Source organism: Entelurus aequoreus, linkage group LG18 (genome assembly GCF_033978785.1).
Source record: "Entelurus aequoreus isolate RoL-2023_Sb linkage group LG18, RoL_Eaeq_v1.1, whole genome shotgun sequence".
NCBI lineage: Eukaryota > Metazoa > Chordata > Actinopteri > Syngnathiformes > Syngnathidae > Entelurus > Entelurus aequoreus.
Window position 1 is genome coordinate 13395688 of NC_084748.1, and position 14460 is coordinate 13410147.

General features: G+C 35.8%; 1 protein-coding gene across 1 annotated transcript in view; it reads left to right on the top strand.

Annotated features, from left to right (window-relative positions):
- The window catches only part of LOC133633820 (unconventional myosin-XV-like), a 138815-nt gene that overhangs the window by 84978 nt on the left and 39377 nt on the right, over nt 1-14460 (top strand). The window contains exons 41-48 of the mRNA XM_062026542.1: nt 7780-7882; nt 7962-8030; nt 8102-8160; nt 8233-8568; nt 10841-10916; nt 11091-11186; nt 11307-11367; nt 13457-13550. Coding sequence (XP_061882526.1) covers nt 7780-7882; nt 7962-8030; nt 8102-8160; nt 8233-8568; nt 10841-10916; nt 11091-11186; nt 11307-11367; nt 13457-13550 — 894 coding nt within the window. The remainder of the gene's footprint in view (nt 1-7779; nt 7883-7961; nt 8031-8101; nt 8161-8232; nt 8569-10840; nt 10917-11090; nt 11187-11306; nt 11368-13456; nt 13551-14460) is intronic.

Below are 14460 nucleotides of genomic sequence, written 5' to 3' on the forward strand. Positions count from 1 at the left end.
AAGGCTTAGGTCAGACTGATTACAAAAATAAATACTAATCAAATATATTGAAATAGAAGGGACACGTAAAACCTAGAGATGTCCGATAATGGCTTTTTTGCCGATATCCGATATTCCGATATTGTCCAACTCTTAATTACCGATTCCGATATCAACAGTCGTGGAATGAACACATTATTATGCTTAATTTTGTTGTGATGCCCCGCTGGATGCATTAAACAATGTAACAAGGTTTTCCAAAATAAATCAACTCAAGTTATGGAAAAAAAATGCCAACATGGCACTGCCATATTTATTATTGAAGTCACAAAGTGCTTTTTTTTTTTTTTTTTTACATGCCTCAAAACAGCAGCTTGTAATTTGGGACATGCTCTCCCTGAGAGAGCATGAGGAGGTTGAGGTGGGCGGGGTTGGGGGGGGCGGGGTTGAGGTGTGTGGGGGGGGGGTATATTGTAGCGTCCCGGAAGAGTTAGTGCTGCAAGGGGTTCTGGGTATTTGTTCTGTTGTGTTTATGTTGTGTTACGGTGCGAATGTTCTCCCGAAATGTGTTTGTCATTCTTGTTTGGTGTGGGTTCACAGTGTGGCACATATTTGTAACAGTGTTAAAGTTGTTTATACGGCAACCCTCAGTGTGACCTGTATGGCTGTTGACCAAGTATGCCTTGCATTCACTTGTGTGTGTGTGAAAAGCCGTAGATATTATGTGATTGGGCCGGCACGCAAAGGCAGCGCCTTTAAGGTTTATTGGCGCTCTGTACTTCTCCCTACGTCCGTGTCATACAATTTACTTTTTGAAACCGATACCGATAATTTTGAAACCGATACCGATAATTTCTGATATTACATTTTAAAGCATTTATCGGCCGATAATATCGGCAGTTCGATATTATCGGACAGTAAAAACTGATTAAAAATGTACATTTACCTACAATTATGCAGTGTATCTATTTAAAAGTACCGATGTGGTACTAAAAAATGTAAGGAACCCATCCCGAGTTAGCAGCACCGTTTGGGATTAGAAGTGAACGTACTGTACGTCGACGTCCACAAAAAACGTTTGCATCCTCCCTCCCACTCCACGTGCCCGGTGGATTCCCCACAGCATTTCCAGATACACCACTTCCATTTTATCCTCTTTCATTATTTATCGCCCTTGTGCTTCTCCAAAGCTCTCCCCCAAGTATATCTGACAATGTTTAATTCATGGCGCGCGCTCGTAGATGGGACCGCGCTCGCAGGGTTTGAACCTCTTGTGGGCGCTCTGACCGACAAGCACTTCTTCCGGCAACTTCCACGTGACGGCGCAAGTTGTCCTGAATGAGATGCGACCAAACATCATATTTCTTTTTCATCAGGTCACACACTTTTAAGGCTTTTTGTTCGACATTCAAGCCGAATCAATATGACATTTTGTTCATATAGTTTACCTCAAATGCTTCAATTAACACCTCGGTCCGCATCTCCTGTAGTTTCCAGGTCCCTGGTCTACAAAAGCAAATTAGGAAAATTTGGCATTAACAACTGTGGCTGTAGGCAACCTCCTGATTAGGGAGTAAGTATTTTTTTTCCGCCGTAAAAATTCAAAAGGTGCCATGTCACGGTACCCGGGTTGAGTATTGAATAATTATAGTACCATATTACTTACACATACAGAGTTTCTAAGGCAAAAAGCGTATCAGAAAGTATCCAGTAACAAAAGTGTCCGCATCATTCAACTCACTGCATCATGAGTAGAGATGGGATATCAAATCGGGTTCTTTTTTGACATTGACCATGCACCTAAAATCTAACGGTGCCATGTTACGGTACCTGGGTTGCGCTCGACGTCACGCTCTTCGTGTTTCGGAACTTGGCGATCACTCCAGCAGCACTGAGAGTTGACTCAGCCAAACCGCTTCCAGGTAACGTTGCAATTTTTAATTTTTTAAAAAATGTTTTCAATTTGTCACACTTTTATTATTTTTATTTTGCAATTTTTACTTTTTATTCGACCCCTTTTACTTGTATAGCTCATTCATTGTTTATGTTCTTTGTTTGTTATTTTATTTTATTATTTTTTTGCTCTATGCTTTTTTTAACCTGTAAAGCACTTTGGTTCAATTTAAAAATTGTTGTAAACGTGCTATATAAATAAAGTTGACTTGACTTGACTTGACAATTTTCAACGCCAACGAAGAAATTCACTCCAAAAAAACTTGCCGACGTAAGTAAAATAAGGCTCCACTTCTCCAAGAATGTGCTAGCTTGATGCTAATATACATTGGCTTTGCCATTGACATGCTACTGATTAGCATTAGCCATTTTACTTCGTGATTTCAACACCTCCATATGCGGTGATGAAAACGACAACTAAGATGCAAGCAGCTGGTGCTTATAAAGTAAAATACTTACAGTACTAACACTTTTTAGACCGCAACAAAAGACTATATTTGGCAAAGACTGAACTGACTAGCTAACACACCATAAACTATACACTACTGCCATCTCTTGGAATTTAATGTCATACTTGAGAAGACTCAAGTATGAAAGCTGGACAGCAGTTATTATAATCAGCTCATTTTTAAATGTTTATTACAACAATTTATATTTCATAAAAAACACACTAAAGTACCGGAAAATTGCCCGATAAATTGCTAAAAGTATAAATTCCCAGGAACCGTATCGGTTAACAACTGTGGCTGTAGGCAACCTCCTGATTAGGGAGTAAGTATTTTTTTTCCGCCGTAAAAATTCAAAAGGTGCCATGTCACGGTACCCGGGTTGAGTATTGAATAATTATAGTACCATATTACTTACACATACAGAGTTTCTAAGGCAAAAAGCGTATCAGAAAGTATCCAGTAACAAAAGTGTCCACATCATTCAACTCACTGCATCATGAGTAGAGATGGGATATAACTGACTAGCTAACACACCATAAACTATACACTACTGCCATCTCTTGGAATTTAATGTCATATTTGAGAAGACTCAAGTATGAAAGCTGGACAGCAGTTATTATAATCAGCTCATTTTTAAATGTTTATTACAACAATTTATATTTGATAAAAAACACACTAAAGTACCGGAAAATTGCCAGATAAATTGCTAAAAGTATAAATTCCCAGGAACCGTATCGGTTCAAATGTGAACAATACCCATCTGGTGTAGTTTTGTTTTGATCCCATGTTACACTTGCCATACTTATGTTTATAATAAAAATTCAGCGCTAATTATGCTGACTCAGCAGCCTGCTCCTTGCCGCTGCTGCTGTTGGGTTGTACAGTCATCCCTCCTTTATCGTTGGTTCCAGGCCTGACCGTGGTCGACAAATTTATGAATAATAATAAAGTGTTGTTTTGAATATAATTAGAGCCCTCTAAACATGATATAACAGCCATGTGGCCACCTTTACACTTGTTTCACATAATATATCTACTGTAGATGACAGTACTCACTGCTCGGCCCTGGAGGATCCTCCAAGCCTCATTGCTATGGTTGTCACCCGGCCACTACAACACGGCCACTACACATCCTGGGTAATTCCTCTAAGTCAGAACTGGCATTGATGTACCGAAACCACGGGTGTAAGTTGTGCTGCCAAAACATGGTTTAATTGCCACTCGCAGCTACGACCATTCGCCATGTTGTTAGCATTCTGTGTTGTTAGCATTGCGTGTCATTCCACATCGCCTTCTCCAAAGGCTCACCTGATTATCAGGTAATACAATGATGATGTCAAAAATGAGAGTTCATCTCCACTTTGCTACTGAGAGCTGGTTGCAATCGTGTTAGGATTAAGTAGAGCGTTTTTTATTTTTTTGACATGGCCCACTTCAAAATCTCACTAATGTGGAGATGTGTTATTGATGAGGCAGGAGTTGAAGATGAACGGCATCAAAAAAAATGTCTGCCAAAAGTTGCTCAACTTGATTGCCGCGGTAAAGATAGTGCCAAGATGATATCAATAGAAAATTGGACAAATATATATGTGTGTGTATATATATATATATATATATAGCATATACATATATATATAATTGGATATTAAGAGTATGTGAAAGTTTGACTCCAACCTTGTTTACTTCCGTGACAACCTCCTTGAAGTTTTTTAATGAATCAGTAATATCAAGCGTCTAAAATGTGCCAAACATGGATAAGTGTGGAGTGTTTCACATGTTTCCTATAATGCACTGCAGGGGATTTAAATGGGTGTAATTTATCATTTTTAATGGTGCATGGACGTTTTTTATAATATCCACAAAGTTCAGTGAGCAGGTTGTTATGTGTGAACATGTATGTTGACATTTTGTGTTAGTTGGATTTTTTTTCACTTATTCAGGCATGTGATTTTTCCGTCTAAAGTCGGAATTCCGTCTTTTTTAATCTCGGGAGAAAAAAAAAATTATCTTCCGTTTTTCCGTTTTTTTTCCGACCCTAAATCAAGATTTGAGACGTAGTTTATATTACGCCGTAGTTGATTGGTCGATATGTTCCTTGTGACCAATCAGGACATCTGTTATGAATGATGACGTTAATAACGTTATCATACCGCCATTTTCCATATGTAAACGATGTCGGTTCTCGAGAGAAAGGACGCTTTACGAGTAAAAGAAATTGATATATTTGTCAAAAATAAGTTTCGATGGGACTGGATGGAAAGGGAAATCACTGATACTGTTGGGAAGAAGGAAGTTACGACTTTGTTCGGTGATTTTATTCGGAAAATCAATCGTCCCGGAAAGGTTTTGTGCACGTGGTGTCATGATAATATTGACTATGGATCACAAGGTTTCAAGGCTTTGGAAGTACATGCGAAACGGCAAAAACATATGAAACAACTTGAAGCAAGGAAAACAAACTTTTCACTAGCTGGTACTTGTGGATGTCAACCGAAAGTGACATCGAGAGGGAAGATCCACCCACAACCCACTTCAGTTGCAGACAGGGTTGTTAATAATGAGGTAAGCTAAAAAATATTTGCTTGCGAAATACGCATGTTTGTTTTAAATATTAACCAATTATTGCTTTGCGAAATATAAATGGGTTTTTCTAAAAATAAAAAGCCACGTGAAAATATATTATGAAATTACAGAAATTCAAAGAGTCGCATTATTGGATCCAGTTAACAATTTATTTGAAATAAATTTGCATATAATACTATTTTGTAATATTAAGTTCTTATGTAGTCTCTTGAAACTATTGTCAGTGGTGTAACAATCTTGAAGGTAAATATTTTCACACTTGTTTCATGCAATATGTCAGTGTCCTCACATTATTATTATTTTCTATTTTCAAATGTGAGTAAACAATACTAAACATGTTTAATTATTTTCATAAATTTATATCATATTTTGGCGAAAAGAATGAAATGTTTACATTTGGTATTTTGTTATATTTATCCAAAAATCCAAAAAAGAAGCTACAAAAGCAGAGACCAAAAGGAAAATGCAGGCTGCTCGGAAATTTGCAAGGAAGGCTCATGTTAGGGCTCTCTGAGAAAGCTAATGTGTGAAGTGAACTGAAGTAATGTGGTAATACTGTAAATAAACTGTAGATAATATCACTGATCAATGTGACACCTGTGGATGTGAAATGAACACAAGATGTAAATATTAGTGACTAAATACTGTTGGGACTGAACCATATACAGTGATTCATTAGGATAATTGGGTTATGTATGTTCTATTAATGATGTTTTCATGTCTTTAAACACTAAAATATTTTCTTCAAATGGTGCTGTCTTTGTTAATTTTAGCATGTTAAATTGGTGAAAAACCAGGAGCTTCGGGGGGTGTTGCCCCCCTTGTCCCCCCACCTGGACCTGGCTGGGGGCCTTCGTCCCCCAGACCCCCGGAAATGTTTTCAGTCTTTTTCATTGTGGTCAAATCACATGCCTGCTTATTATTATTACTATTATTTTTATTTTCTTCAACATGACTAGGGAAGGTTTTTTGCATTGAGTAATATAATTGGACATTAAGAGTATGTGAAAATTCGACTTCTATCTTAGTCACGTCTGTGACAACCCCTTTAAAGTTTTGCAAATCAATCAGAAATATCAAGCAGGTGTAATTTTGATTTGTTTTTATGGTGTGTTTGGACATTTTTCATAATGTCCACAAAGTTCAGAGAGCAGGTTGTGTTATGTGTGAACATGTATGTCGACATTTTGTGTTAGTTGGAATATTATTTTTTTATTATTATTATTTATTTTGTTCAACATGACTAGGGAAGGTTGTTTGCATTGGGTCATATAAGTAATATAATTGGACATCCAGAGCATGTGAAAGTTCGACTTCTACCTTGGTCATGTCTGTGACAACCTCCTTAAAGTTTTGTGATCAATCAGAAATATCAAGCAGCTAAAATGAGGCAAACATGGATAAGTGTAGAGAGTGTTTTACATTTTTCCCATCATGTTTTTTACTGTATCTAAATGGGTGCAATTTAGATTTTTTTATGGTGCTTGGACATTTTTCATAATGTCCACAAAGTTCAGAGAGCAGGTTGTTATGTGTGAACACACATATTTATTTTTTTCAACCTGACTAGGGAAGGTTGTTTGCATCGGGTCGTATAAGTAATATAATTGGACATCAAGAGTATGTAAATGTTCGACTTCTACCTTGGTCATGTCTGTGACAACCTCCTTAAAGTTTTGTGATCAATCAGAAATATCAAGCAGCTAAAATGAGGCAAACATGGATAAGTGTAGAGAGTGTTTTACATTTTTCCCATCATGTTTTTTACTGTATCTAAATGGGTGTAATTTAGATTTTTTTATGGTGCTTGGACATTTTTCATAATGTCCACAAAGTTCAGAGAGCAGGTTGTTATGTGTGAACACACATATTTATTTTTTTCAACCTGACTAGGGAAGGTTGTTTGCATCGGGTCGTATAAGTAATATAATTGGACATCAAGAGTATGTAAATGTTCGACTTCTACCTTGGTCACGTCTGTGACAACCCCTTTAAAGTTGTGTAATCATTAAGAAATATTAAGCAGCTAAAATGCGCCAAACATGGATAAGTGTGGAGAGTGTTTTGCATTTTCCCATCATGCTTTGTAATAGATTTAAATGGGTGTCATTTTGATTTATTTTTTTTATGGTGCTTGGACATTTTTCATCATGTTCACAAAGTTCAGTGAGAAGGTTGTGTTGTGTGAACATGCGTGTTGACATTTTGTGTGATTTTTTTTAGATTATAATTAATTTTTTTTCGACATGACTAGGGAAGGTTGTTTGCATTGGGTCATATAAGTAAATATAATTGTACACCAAGAGTATGTGAATGTTTGACTTCTACATTGGCCACGTCTGTGACAACCCCTTTAAAGTTTTGTAATCAATCAGAAATAACAAGCAGCTAAAAGTGTTTTGCATTTTCACCATCATGCTTTGCAATGTATTTAAGTGGGTGTAATTTAGATATTTTTTTATCGTGCATGGATGTCCACGAAGTTCAGTGAGCATTTTGTGTTGGTTGGTTTTTTTTTGTTTTGTTTGTTTTTTTGCACCATGACTAGGGAAGGTTGTTTGCGTTGAGTCATATAAGTAATACTGCTCCACTTTCTTTCGGTGTGTAATTAAATGTCATTGACCTAAAATAGTCACAAACTGCCAGACTCTTAATATCAATGCAAACTCCCTGTGCTTAAGATTTCTTATGACGTTTTGGCCGTAGTTCAGACACCCCTGATGTTGACAATACTTTTAAAAACAAAATAAAGTTATTTTTTTTTAATTTTCTGGGATTTTTTCCCCTTGTTCTTAACACACATTGTCTCTGACAGGAAGTGGACTCTGCTGCCCTCCTCTCCAGCAGGATGAAGGGCGCCGGAGGAGTCGGCTGGCACGACCCAGACCAGTCCGGCGGCCCCCCACCTCCACCTGGCGGTCAGACTCCCAACACACACCCGGAAACCGTCTGAAAGTGTGACCATGTGGCACAAGTGTGGTGTTTGTGTGTCTGCAGCTGTGCGGGTCCTTCCTGTGGGAGCTGTGATGTCACCTCGCGTAGCGGCCGTCGCCCCCGTCACCCCTGGTTGGTGCAAAGAGAAACCTGAAAGATGTGCTCAGACGCAAACATGTCTCCTCTGTTGTCCCCTCCCCCAGATGTCCAGCAGGCGATCCTGGCCCGGCAGCAGCAGATAAATCAGCAGGCAGCCATCATGGTGATGTGATGCACGCCGGTTGTGAGTCGGTGTCCCCCGGACCGGACCTCACCGTCTTTGTGCTCCACTCAGGCGCAGCAGGCCATGTCCAGCCCCCCGACCTCACCCGTCACAAGCCCTCCCACCAGCCCTCAGCTCCAGCATCCGCCCAGCCCGTACGCCGCCGTGCCTCCGAGTCCCTACGCCAACATCCCGCCCAGCCCATACGCCAACTTCACGCCATCGCCCTACGGCGCCGTCAGCCTCCCGTCCAGCCCCTACCCGCCTCCCTCGGCGACTAATACTCCATTGCAGCCTCCGGGTCAACCTGCGCCAGAGGCCCCGACGCGTCCCAAGGACCCAGAGATGAGCCCCGCTGGAACCGACAGAACTGGGTCGACGCCGCCGGAGGCTAGTCCGCCCACGCAGGTCAGGAAGCGTGTGTGTTGTGAGCATGTTGCGTCATCGCTCCGGTCTATCAAAGTTTTCTATGTTTTTGCAGACAAATAAAAGTTTGCACCTTCTTTAGCTATCAATTTAATTTGTTCAAAGCACTTTTGTTTTATTTTATACACACATTAATTTATTTAATAAATGATTTTATTAATTAATAAAACAATCAAATTAATAAATATATATATTTTAATTAAAAACTAAATGTTTATATTTAAATAATTTATTAGTACATACACATTTTAATTGTATTATATTTGCATAGTGTCCAGACTACAGGGACACCATGTAGATGTATTATTAAATTCTAGTATTTGGTCGTAAGATTCTGCACGATGTCTGTATTAGGAGAAAAACGTTACATTTAATTGATAATCAATTTAATCATTAAATAATAAATTACTGAAAAATAATTGCAACTTAACATATTTTAATGAAAGAATAAATAAATGTATTGTGGCTACTATTAGCTACTATTAGCCACTGTTAGCTACTATTAGCTACTGTTAGCCACTATTAGCCACTGTTAGCTACTGTTCGCCACTGTTAGCCACTATTAGCTACTATTAGCTACTGTTAGCTACTATTAGCTACTGTTAGCTACTATTACTATGATGCATACATCGGATAACTGTTTCAGATGTCTATGTTTTTGTATCCGTCCCTATTTCAAACAAACCTCTCTCTATATATATATATATATTAGCTACTATTAGCCACTATTAGCTACTATTTCCTTGCCCGTATGTGGGCTCTGTACTGAGGATGTTGTTGTGGCTTGTACAGCCCTTTGAGACACTTGCTATATAAATAAACATTGATTGATTGATTGATTGATATTGTTTAAATTGATTTAATTGTAATTATTTTACAATTAAATCAATTTACAAATTTGTATAAAGTTGCTTTTTTTTTACAGTAATTTTAAAAGCCTTTGTGCAATGAAAGTTGTTTCTATTTTTGTTCATTACTAATGTTGTATAATTTTTCTACTGGAAATATAATATACATTTTATAAATAAAAATAAACATTTAATTATTCATCAATTATTAGAAATGTAATTAATTACTAAAACATAATTACAACTAAATAACTTTTGAAAATATTTATTGAATGAAATCATTAATTATTTTTAAAATATTTGAATCATTTTACAAATCAAAAGTTAGCATCTTTTTTAACTATGAATTACATATTTGCAAAGTATTTTTATACTCTTTATTTCTAATATTTTGTTATATTATTCTCCATGGTGTATCTAAAGTCTGGAAATATAATTTACATGCTTCGCATTTAAAATTCTTAGATTTGACTCAATAATGAATTACTAAACCAAAATTGCAACTTTATGTTTAATGAATAAATAAATTGTTTAAAATAAGTACAATTAAATCATTTTACAAATTTGCACAAATTTGCATCTTTTTAAAAACATTTTTGTGCAATAAAAGTTGTTTCTGTTTGTCCATTTCTAATATTTTATCTTATTTTTCTATAGGAAATATAGTATGCATTTAATAAAGACAAAAAATAAATTTAATTATTATTCAATTATTACAAAATACTAAAATAATTAATTACTAAAAACAGAATACAATTATGTTTGAAAATTTTCACTGAATGAAATCATTAATAGTTTAAAAATATTTGAATAATTTTACAAATTGAAACTGAAAACAGAAGGTAGGCATCAAATGTGCAGTATTTATTAAAAGCCTTTTGTGTGCAATGAAATTTGTTTCTGTTCTGTTTATCATGTTATTCTACACATTTTTTAATACACATTAATTTATTAAATAAATATTTTTATTAATTAATAAAACAATTTTAAAAAATAATAAAATATATATATTTTAATTAAAAACAAAATGTTTATATTTAGATAATTTATTAGTATATACACATTCTAATTGTATTTTATTTGCATAGTGTCCAGATTACAGGGACACCATGTAGAGTTATCATTTTAATTTGATAAATACTAGTTGTATATATACATATTTTTAGAATAGTCGTTTTTGTGTTAGAATCAACACTATATGTTTTTTATTTGGATCTTATTTGTCATTAGTCGTGTTTAAAAGGAGTAAAACAGTCAGTTCTACTGTTTTTTTAAGTCACAATTATTTTTATTTGAGCGACATTAACTGTCATATCTGTTGTATAGGATCAAAGTCACATTAACAATGATAGAGGTCATATTTTAGAGCCTGTTTATGATGTCTGTCTGTATGTGTGTGTCCACAGTCGAATAAAGACAGCGTTCCTCGGAGGAAAGCACCAACAATTCCCACCAACAAGGACAAACCTGCCAAAACTTTTGGTAAGAAAGCAGTTTGACTTAACTTGGTTTTGTGTGTGTTACTTAATATCCTCCATCAAGTCTTTTATTGGGCGCCAAACAATCATCCATGCCACACCCACTTCAAGTCCACTACTACTAGTTTGTGTGTGTGTGTGTGTGTGTGTGTGTGTGTTGTGTTGTGTGCAATGTCAGCCCCAGTGCCCACGTCTGCGCCGCCCCCTGCCGGTGAGATGGTGAAGTACTCCCCTCGGCCAACGGAGCATATTGTGCCCAGCCACGACATTCAAGGTAAAACTTGTTGTTAAACGTGAAAGAAAAAACAAAATACCCAGAAATAATCACAATAATAAAACATTGTGAATGATTGTGTTATATTTTCTAATGATTTATGGGGGGGTGGGGTTTCAGAAATTATCAGGCGATACAACTCCCCGCCTCCACCAATGGAGCCACTCCCACCTGGGAAAAGGTGATTGTCCAAATGAGGACATTCATATTATGGAGGGTCAAATGTGACAAAATCAATTTGTGAATACATCTCTGAATAATTACTTAAATGTGTCACTAATTCATTATAATCAGAATTGAATACGCAAATGTGTTGTTAAATTTTTTAATTTAATTAATTTGATTATTTAATAATTTAGTTAATTATTTCAATATTATAATTATTTAATCATTAAATCCATTATTTATTTAATTATTTCAGAATTTAAAAAAAATCATAATTTAATGATTTAAAAAAAAAAATCATGAACTTGTGTGTCAACGCTTCATTTTTTTTTTTATCTGTCAATCTCAGCCATCAAAATCAGTGGGCGGGGCGAACAGGAATCTCGTCCAATGGTTGCTTCGGTCTGAAGGGCGTCTTTTAAAACATACTCGTACTCTTTGGGGAGTTGGTGGTGGTATTTATTCAGGTTGTCGGAGTTATTTCCACAGTGGACCAAAATGTCGACAAGTACTCTTCCTCGTCTCTGGTCCGAGTTCCACAGACGAGTGCCGGGTAACCAATCAGGTGTTAGGGCCCGCCCACTGACTTTGACGGCAAAGTTTGACAGATTGAAGCGCTGACACGCACGTTCATTGAATATATAATAATAAATAATTAATTAAATTGTGAAATAATTTCATAAATATTTAAATGGTAAATAACTTATTAAATATTTAAGTAATTATTTCAATAAGTTGATTAATGACACATTTGTTTTTTGCTTTCCAATTTCAATTAATTAATGACATATTTAATTAATCATTTAAAGATGTGCATATGTACATGTATATATATATATATATATATGTGTGTGTGTATATATATATATATACACTACCGTTCAAAAGTTTGGGGTCACATTGAAATGTCCTTATTTTTGAAGGAAAAGCACTGTACTTTTCAATGAAGATAACTTTAAACTAGTCTTAACTTTAAAGAAATACACTCTATACATTGCTAATGTGGTAAATGACTATTCTAGCTGCAAATGTCTGGTTTTTGGTGCAATATCTACATAGGTGTATAGAGGCCCATTTCCAGCAACTATCACTCCAGTGTTCTAATGGTACAATGTGTTTGCTCATTGGCTCAGAAGGCTAATTGATGATTAGAAAACCCTTGTGCAATCATGTTCACACATCTCAAAACAGTTTAGCTCGTTACAGAAGCTACAAAACTGACCTTCCTTTGAGCAGATTGAGTTTCTGGAGCATCACATTTGTGGGGTCAATTAAACGCTCAAAATGGCCAGAAAAAGACTTTCATCTGAAACTCGACAGTCTATTCTTGTTCTTAGAAATGAAGGCTATTCCACAAAATTGTTTGGGTGACCCCAAACTTTTGAACGGTAGTGTATACTGTATATATATATATATATATATATATATATATATATATATATATATATATATATATATATATATATATATATATATATATATATATATATATATATATATATATATATATATATATAAATTGTGTGTGTGTGTGTGTGTGTATATGTGTGGATATATATATATATATGTGTGTGTGTAAGTATATACTGTATATAAATATGTATGTATATGTGTATATGTGTGTATGTATATATATATATATATATGTATGTATATGTATATATATATGTATATATATATATAAATATATATATATATATATACTGTGTATATATATATATATATATATATATATATATATATATATATATATATATATATATATATATATATATATATATATATGTAAATATATGTATACATATGTAAATATATGTATATATAGTTGAGGTTTCTGTGGTATATCCTTTGTACAGTGCTCAATACTGGGGTAAAGTATTGTTTGTAATAAGTTTGGTCAGGAAAAAACACATAAAATCCCCTGTCGAGCAGGGAAACCTGTGAAACAGGCTTGTAGGGATGATATAGCCTCTGAGTTTTTTCCTGACCTAAGGTGTGTGTATATATGTATACTGTATATGTATGTATGACCCTCCATCTCACATAACAATAAGTAGAAAGTATGATTCAAATGTACGCTTTGTGTGGCGGATGAATGTGATTAGGAGACCAGAGGGTAAATTCAAGAAGAAACAAACACCTCGTGACGAAGCGTTACAGATCCTAAAGCCTCAGATGAACAACCCTCCTGCTCCACAGGTGAGTGCAGAATGTTTTGGATTGGTTTCTTTAAAGAAATGTCCAGAGAACGCTGAGGTTTTGTCTGTGTTTATTTGAGATTTCAAATAGAATTAAGTTACAGAGAAGCAAGTGTACGCTGCTAATAGAAGAAGGAAGAGCGAGCGAGAGAGAAAGACAATGAAAAACTTCCAGATCTTTATATTTGCCTTCGGAATGTGAGAACACGGAGAAGGGGTTGGGCGAAGTGGCCCGCTTTTGGAGGAAGGAGGATGAGCAAACATTTGATTATGAACAGGGATGTTTTGGTTACACATTGGGAAAGGCAGTAATACAGCATCAATCACAAAAGAAACCTATATAGAAATTAACCTTTGGCCAAAAGACAAATACAATATAAATTAGTGATCTTCAGCATCACAACAGTCCTCTGAGGGGGGGTAGGGCGTAAGAAGAACCAAGCGGAGCTATCTCTGAAAGGTCCGAGGAATTTAGCAGGGGGCTAAAAAAAACTTGTATCTTTTAGACAAAAAAACGGCCCAGGCAGTTAAGGCAAAGGCACGTAAGAAGCACTTTGACTAAAATTTCTTTTAGACAGGAGATAACCGTGAATTGCGGACTATAAGCCGCTATTTTTTTTCCCTACGCTTTGAACTCTGCGTCTTATAAAGGATTGCAGCTCATTTTGGGATTTTTTTTAAATATTTCGTGTTCAAAAAATAGTTTTCATTAAACACAACTCGAGACACTGAAAAGGTGTGTTGTTGTTTCTGCTATGGCGCCATCTTTTGGGCGTGTTCGCTCACTGCAGGTGCTGCGGGGTAAACGTCTACAGTATTACCTTCCCTTTAGTGCTTTGGACCGCACATACAAGTGCTGTTCCGTCTTCTAGTCGTCCATAGCGTTTCTACTCGTATGGATTCTTCATCCA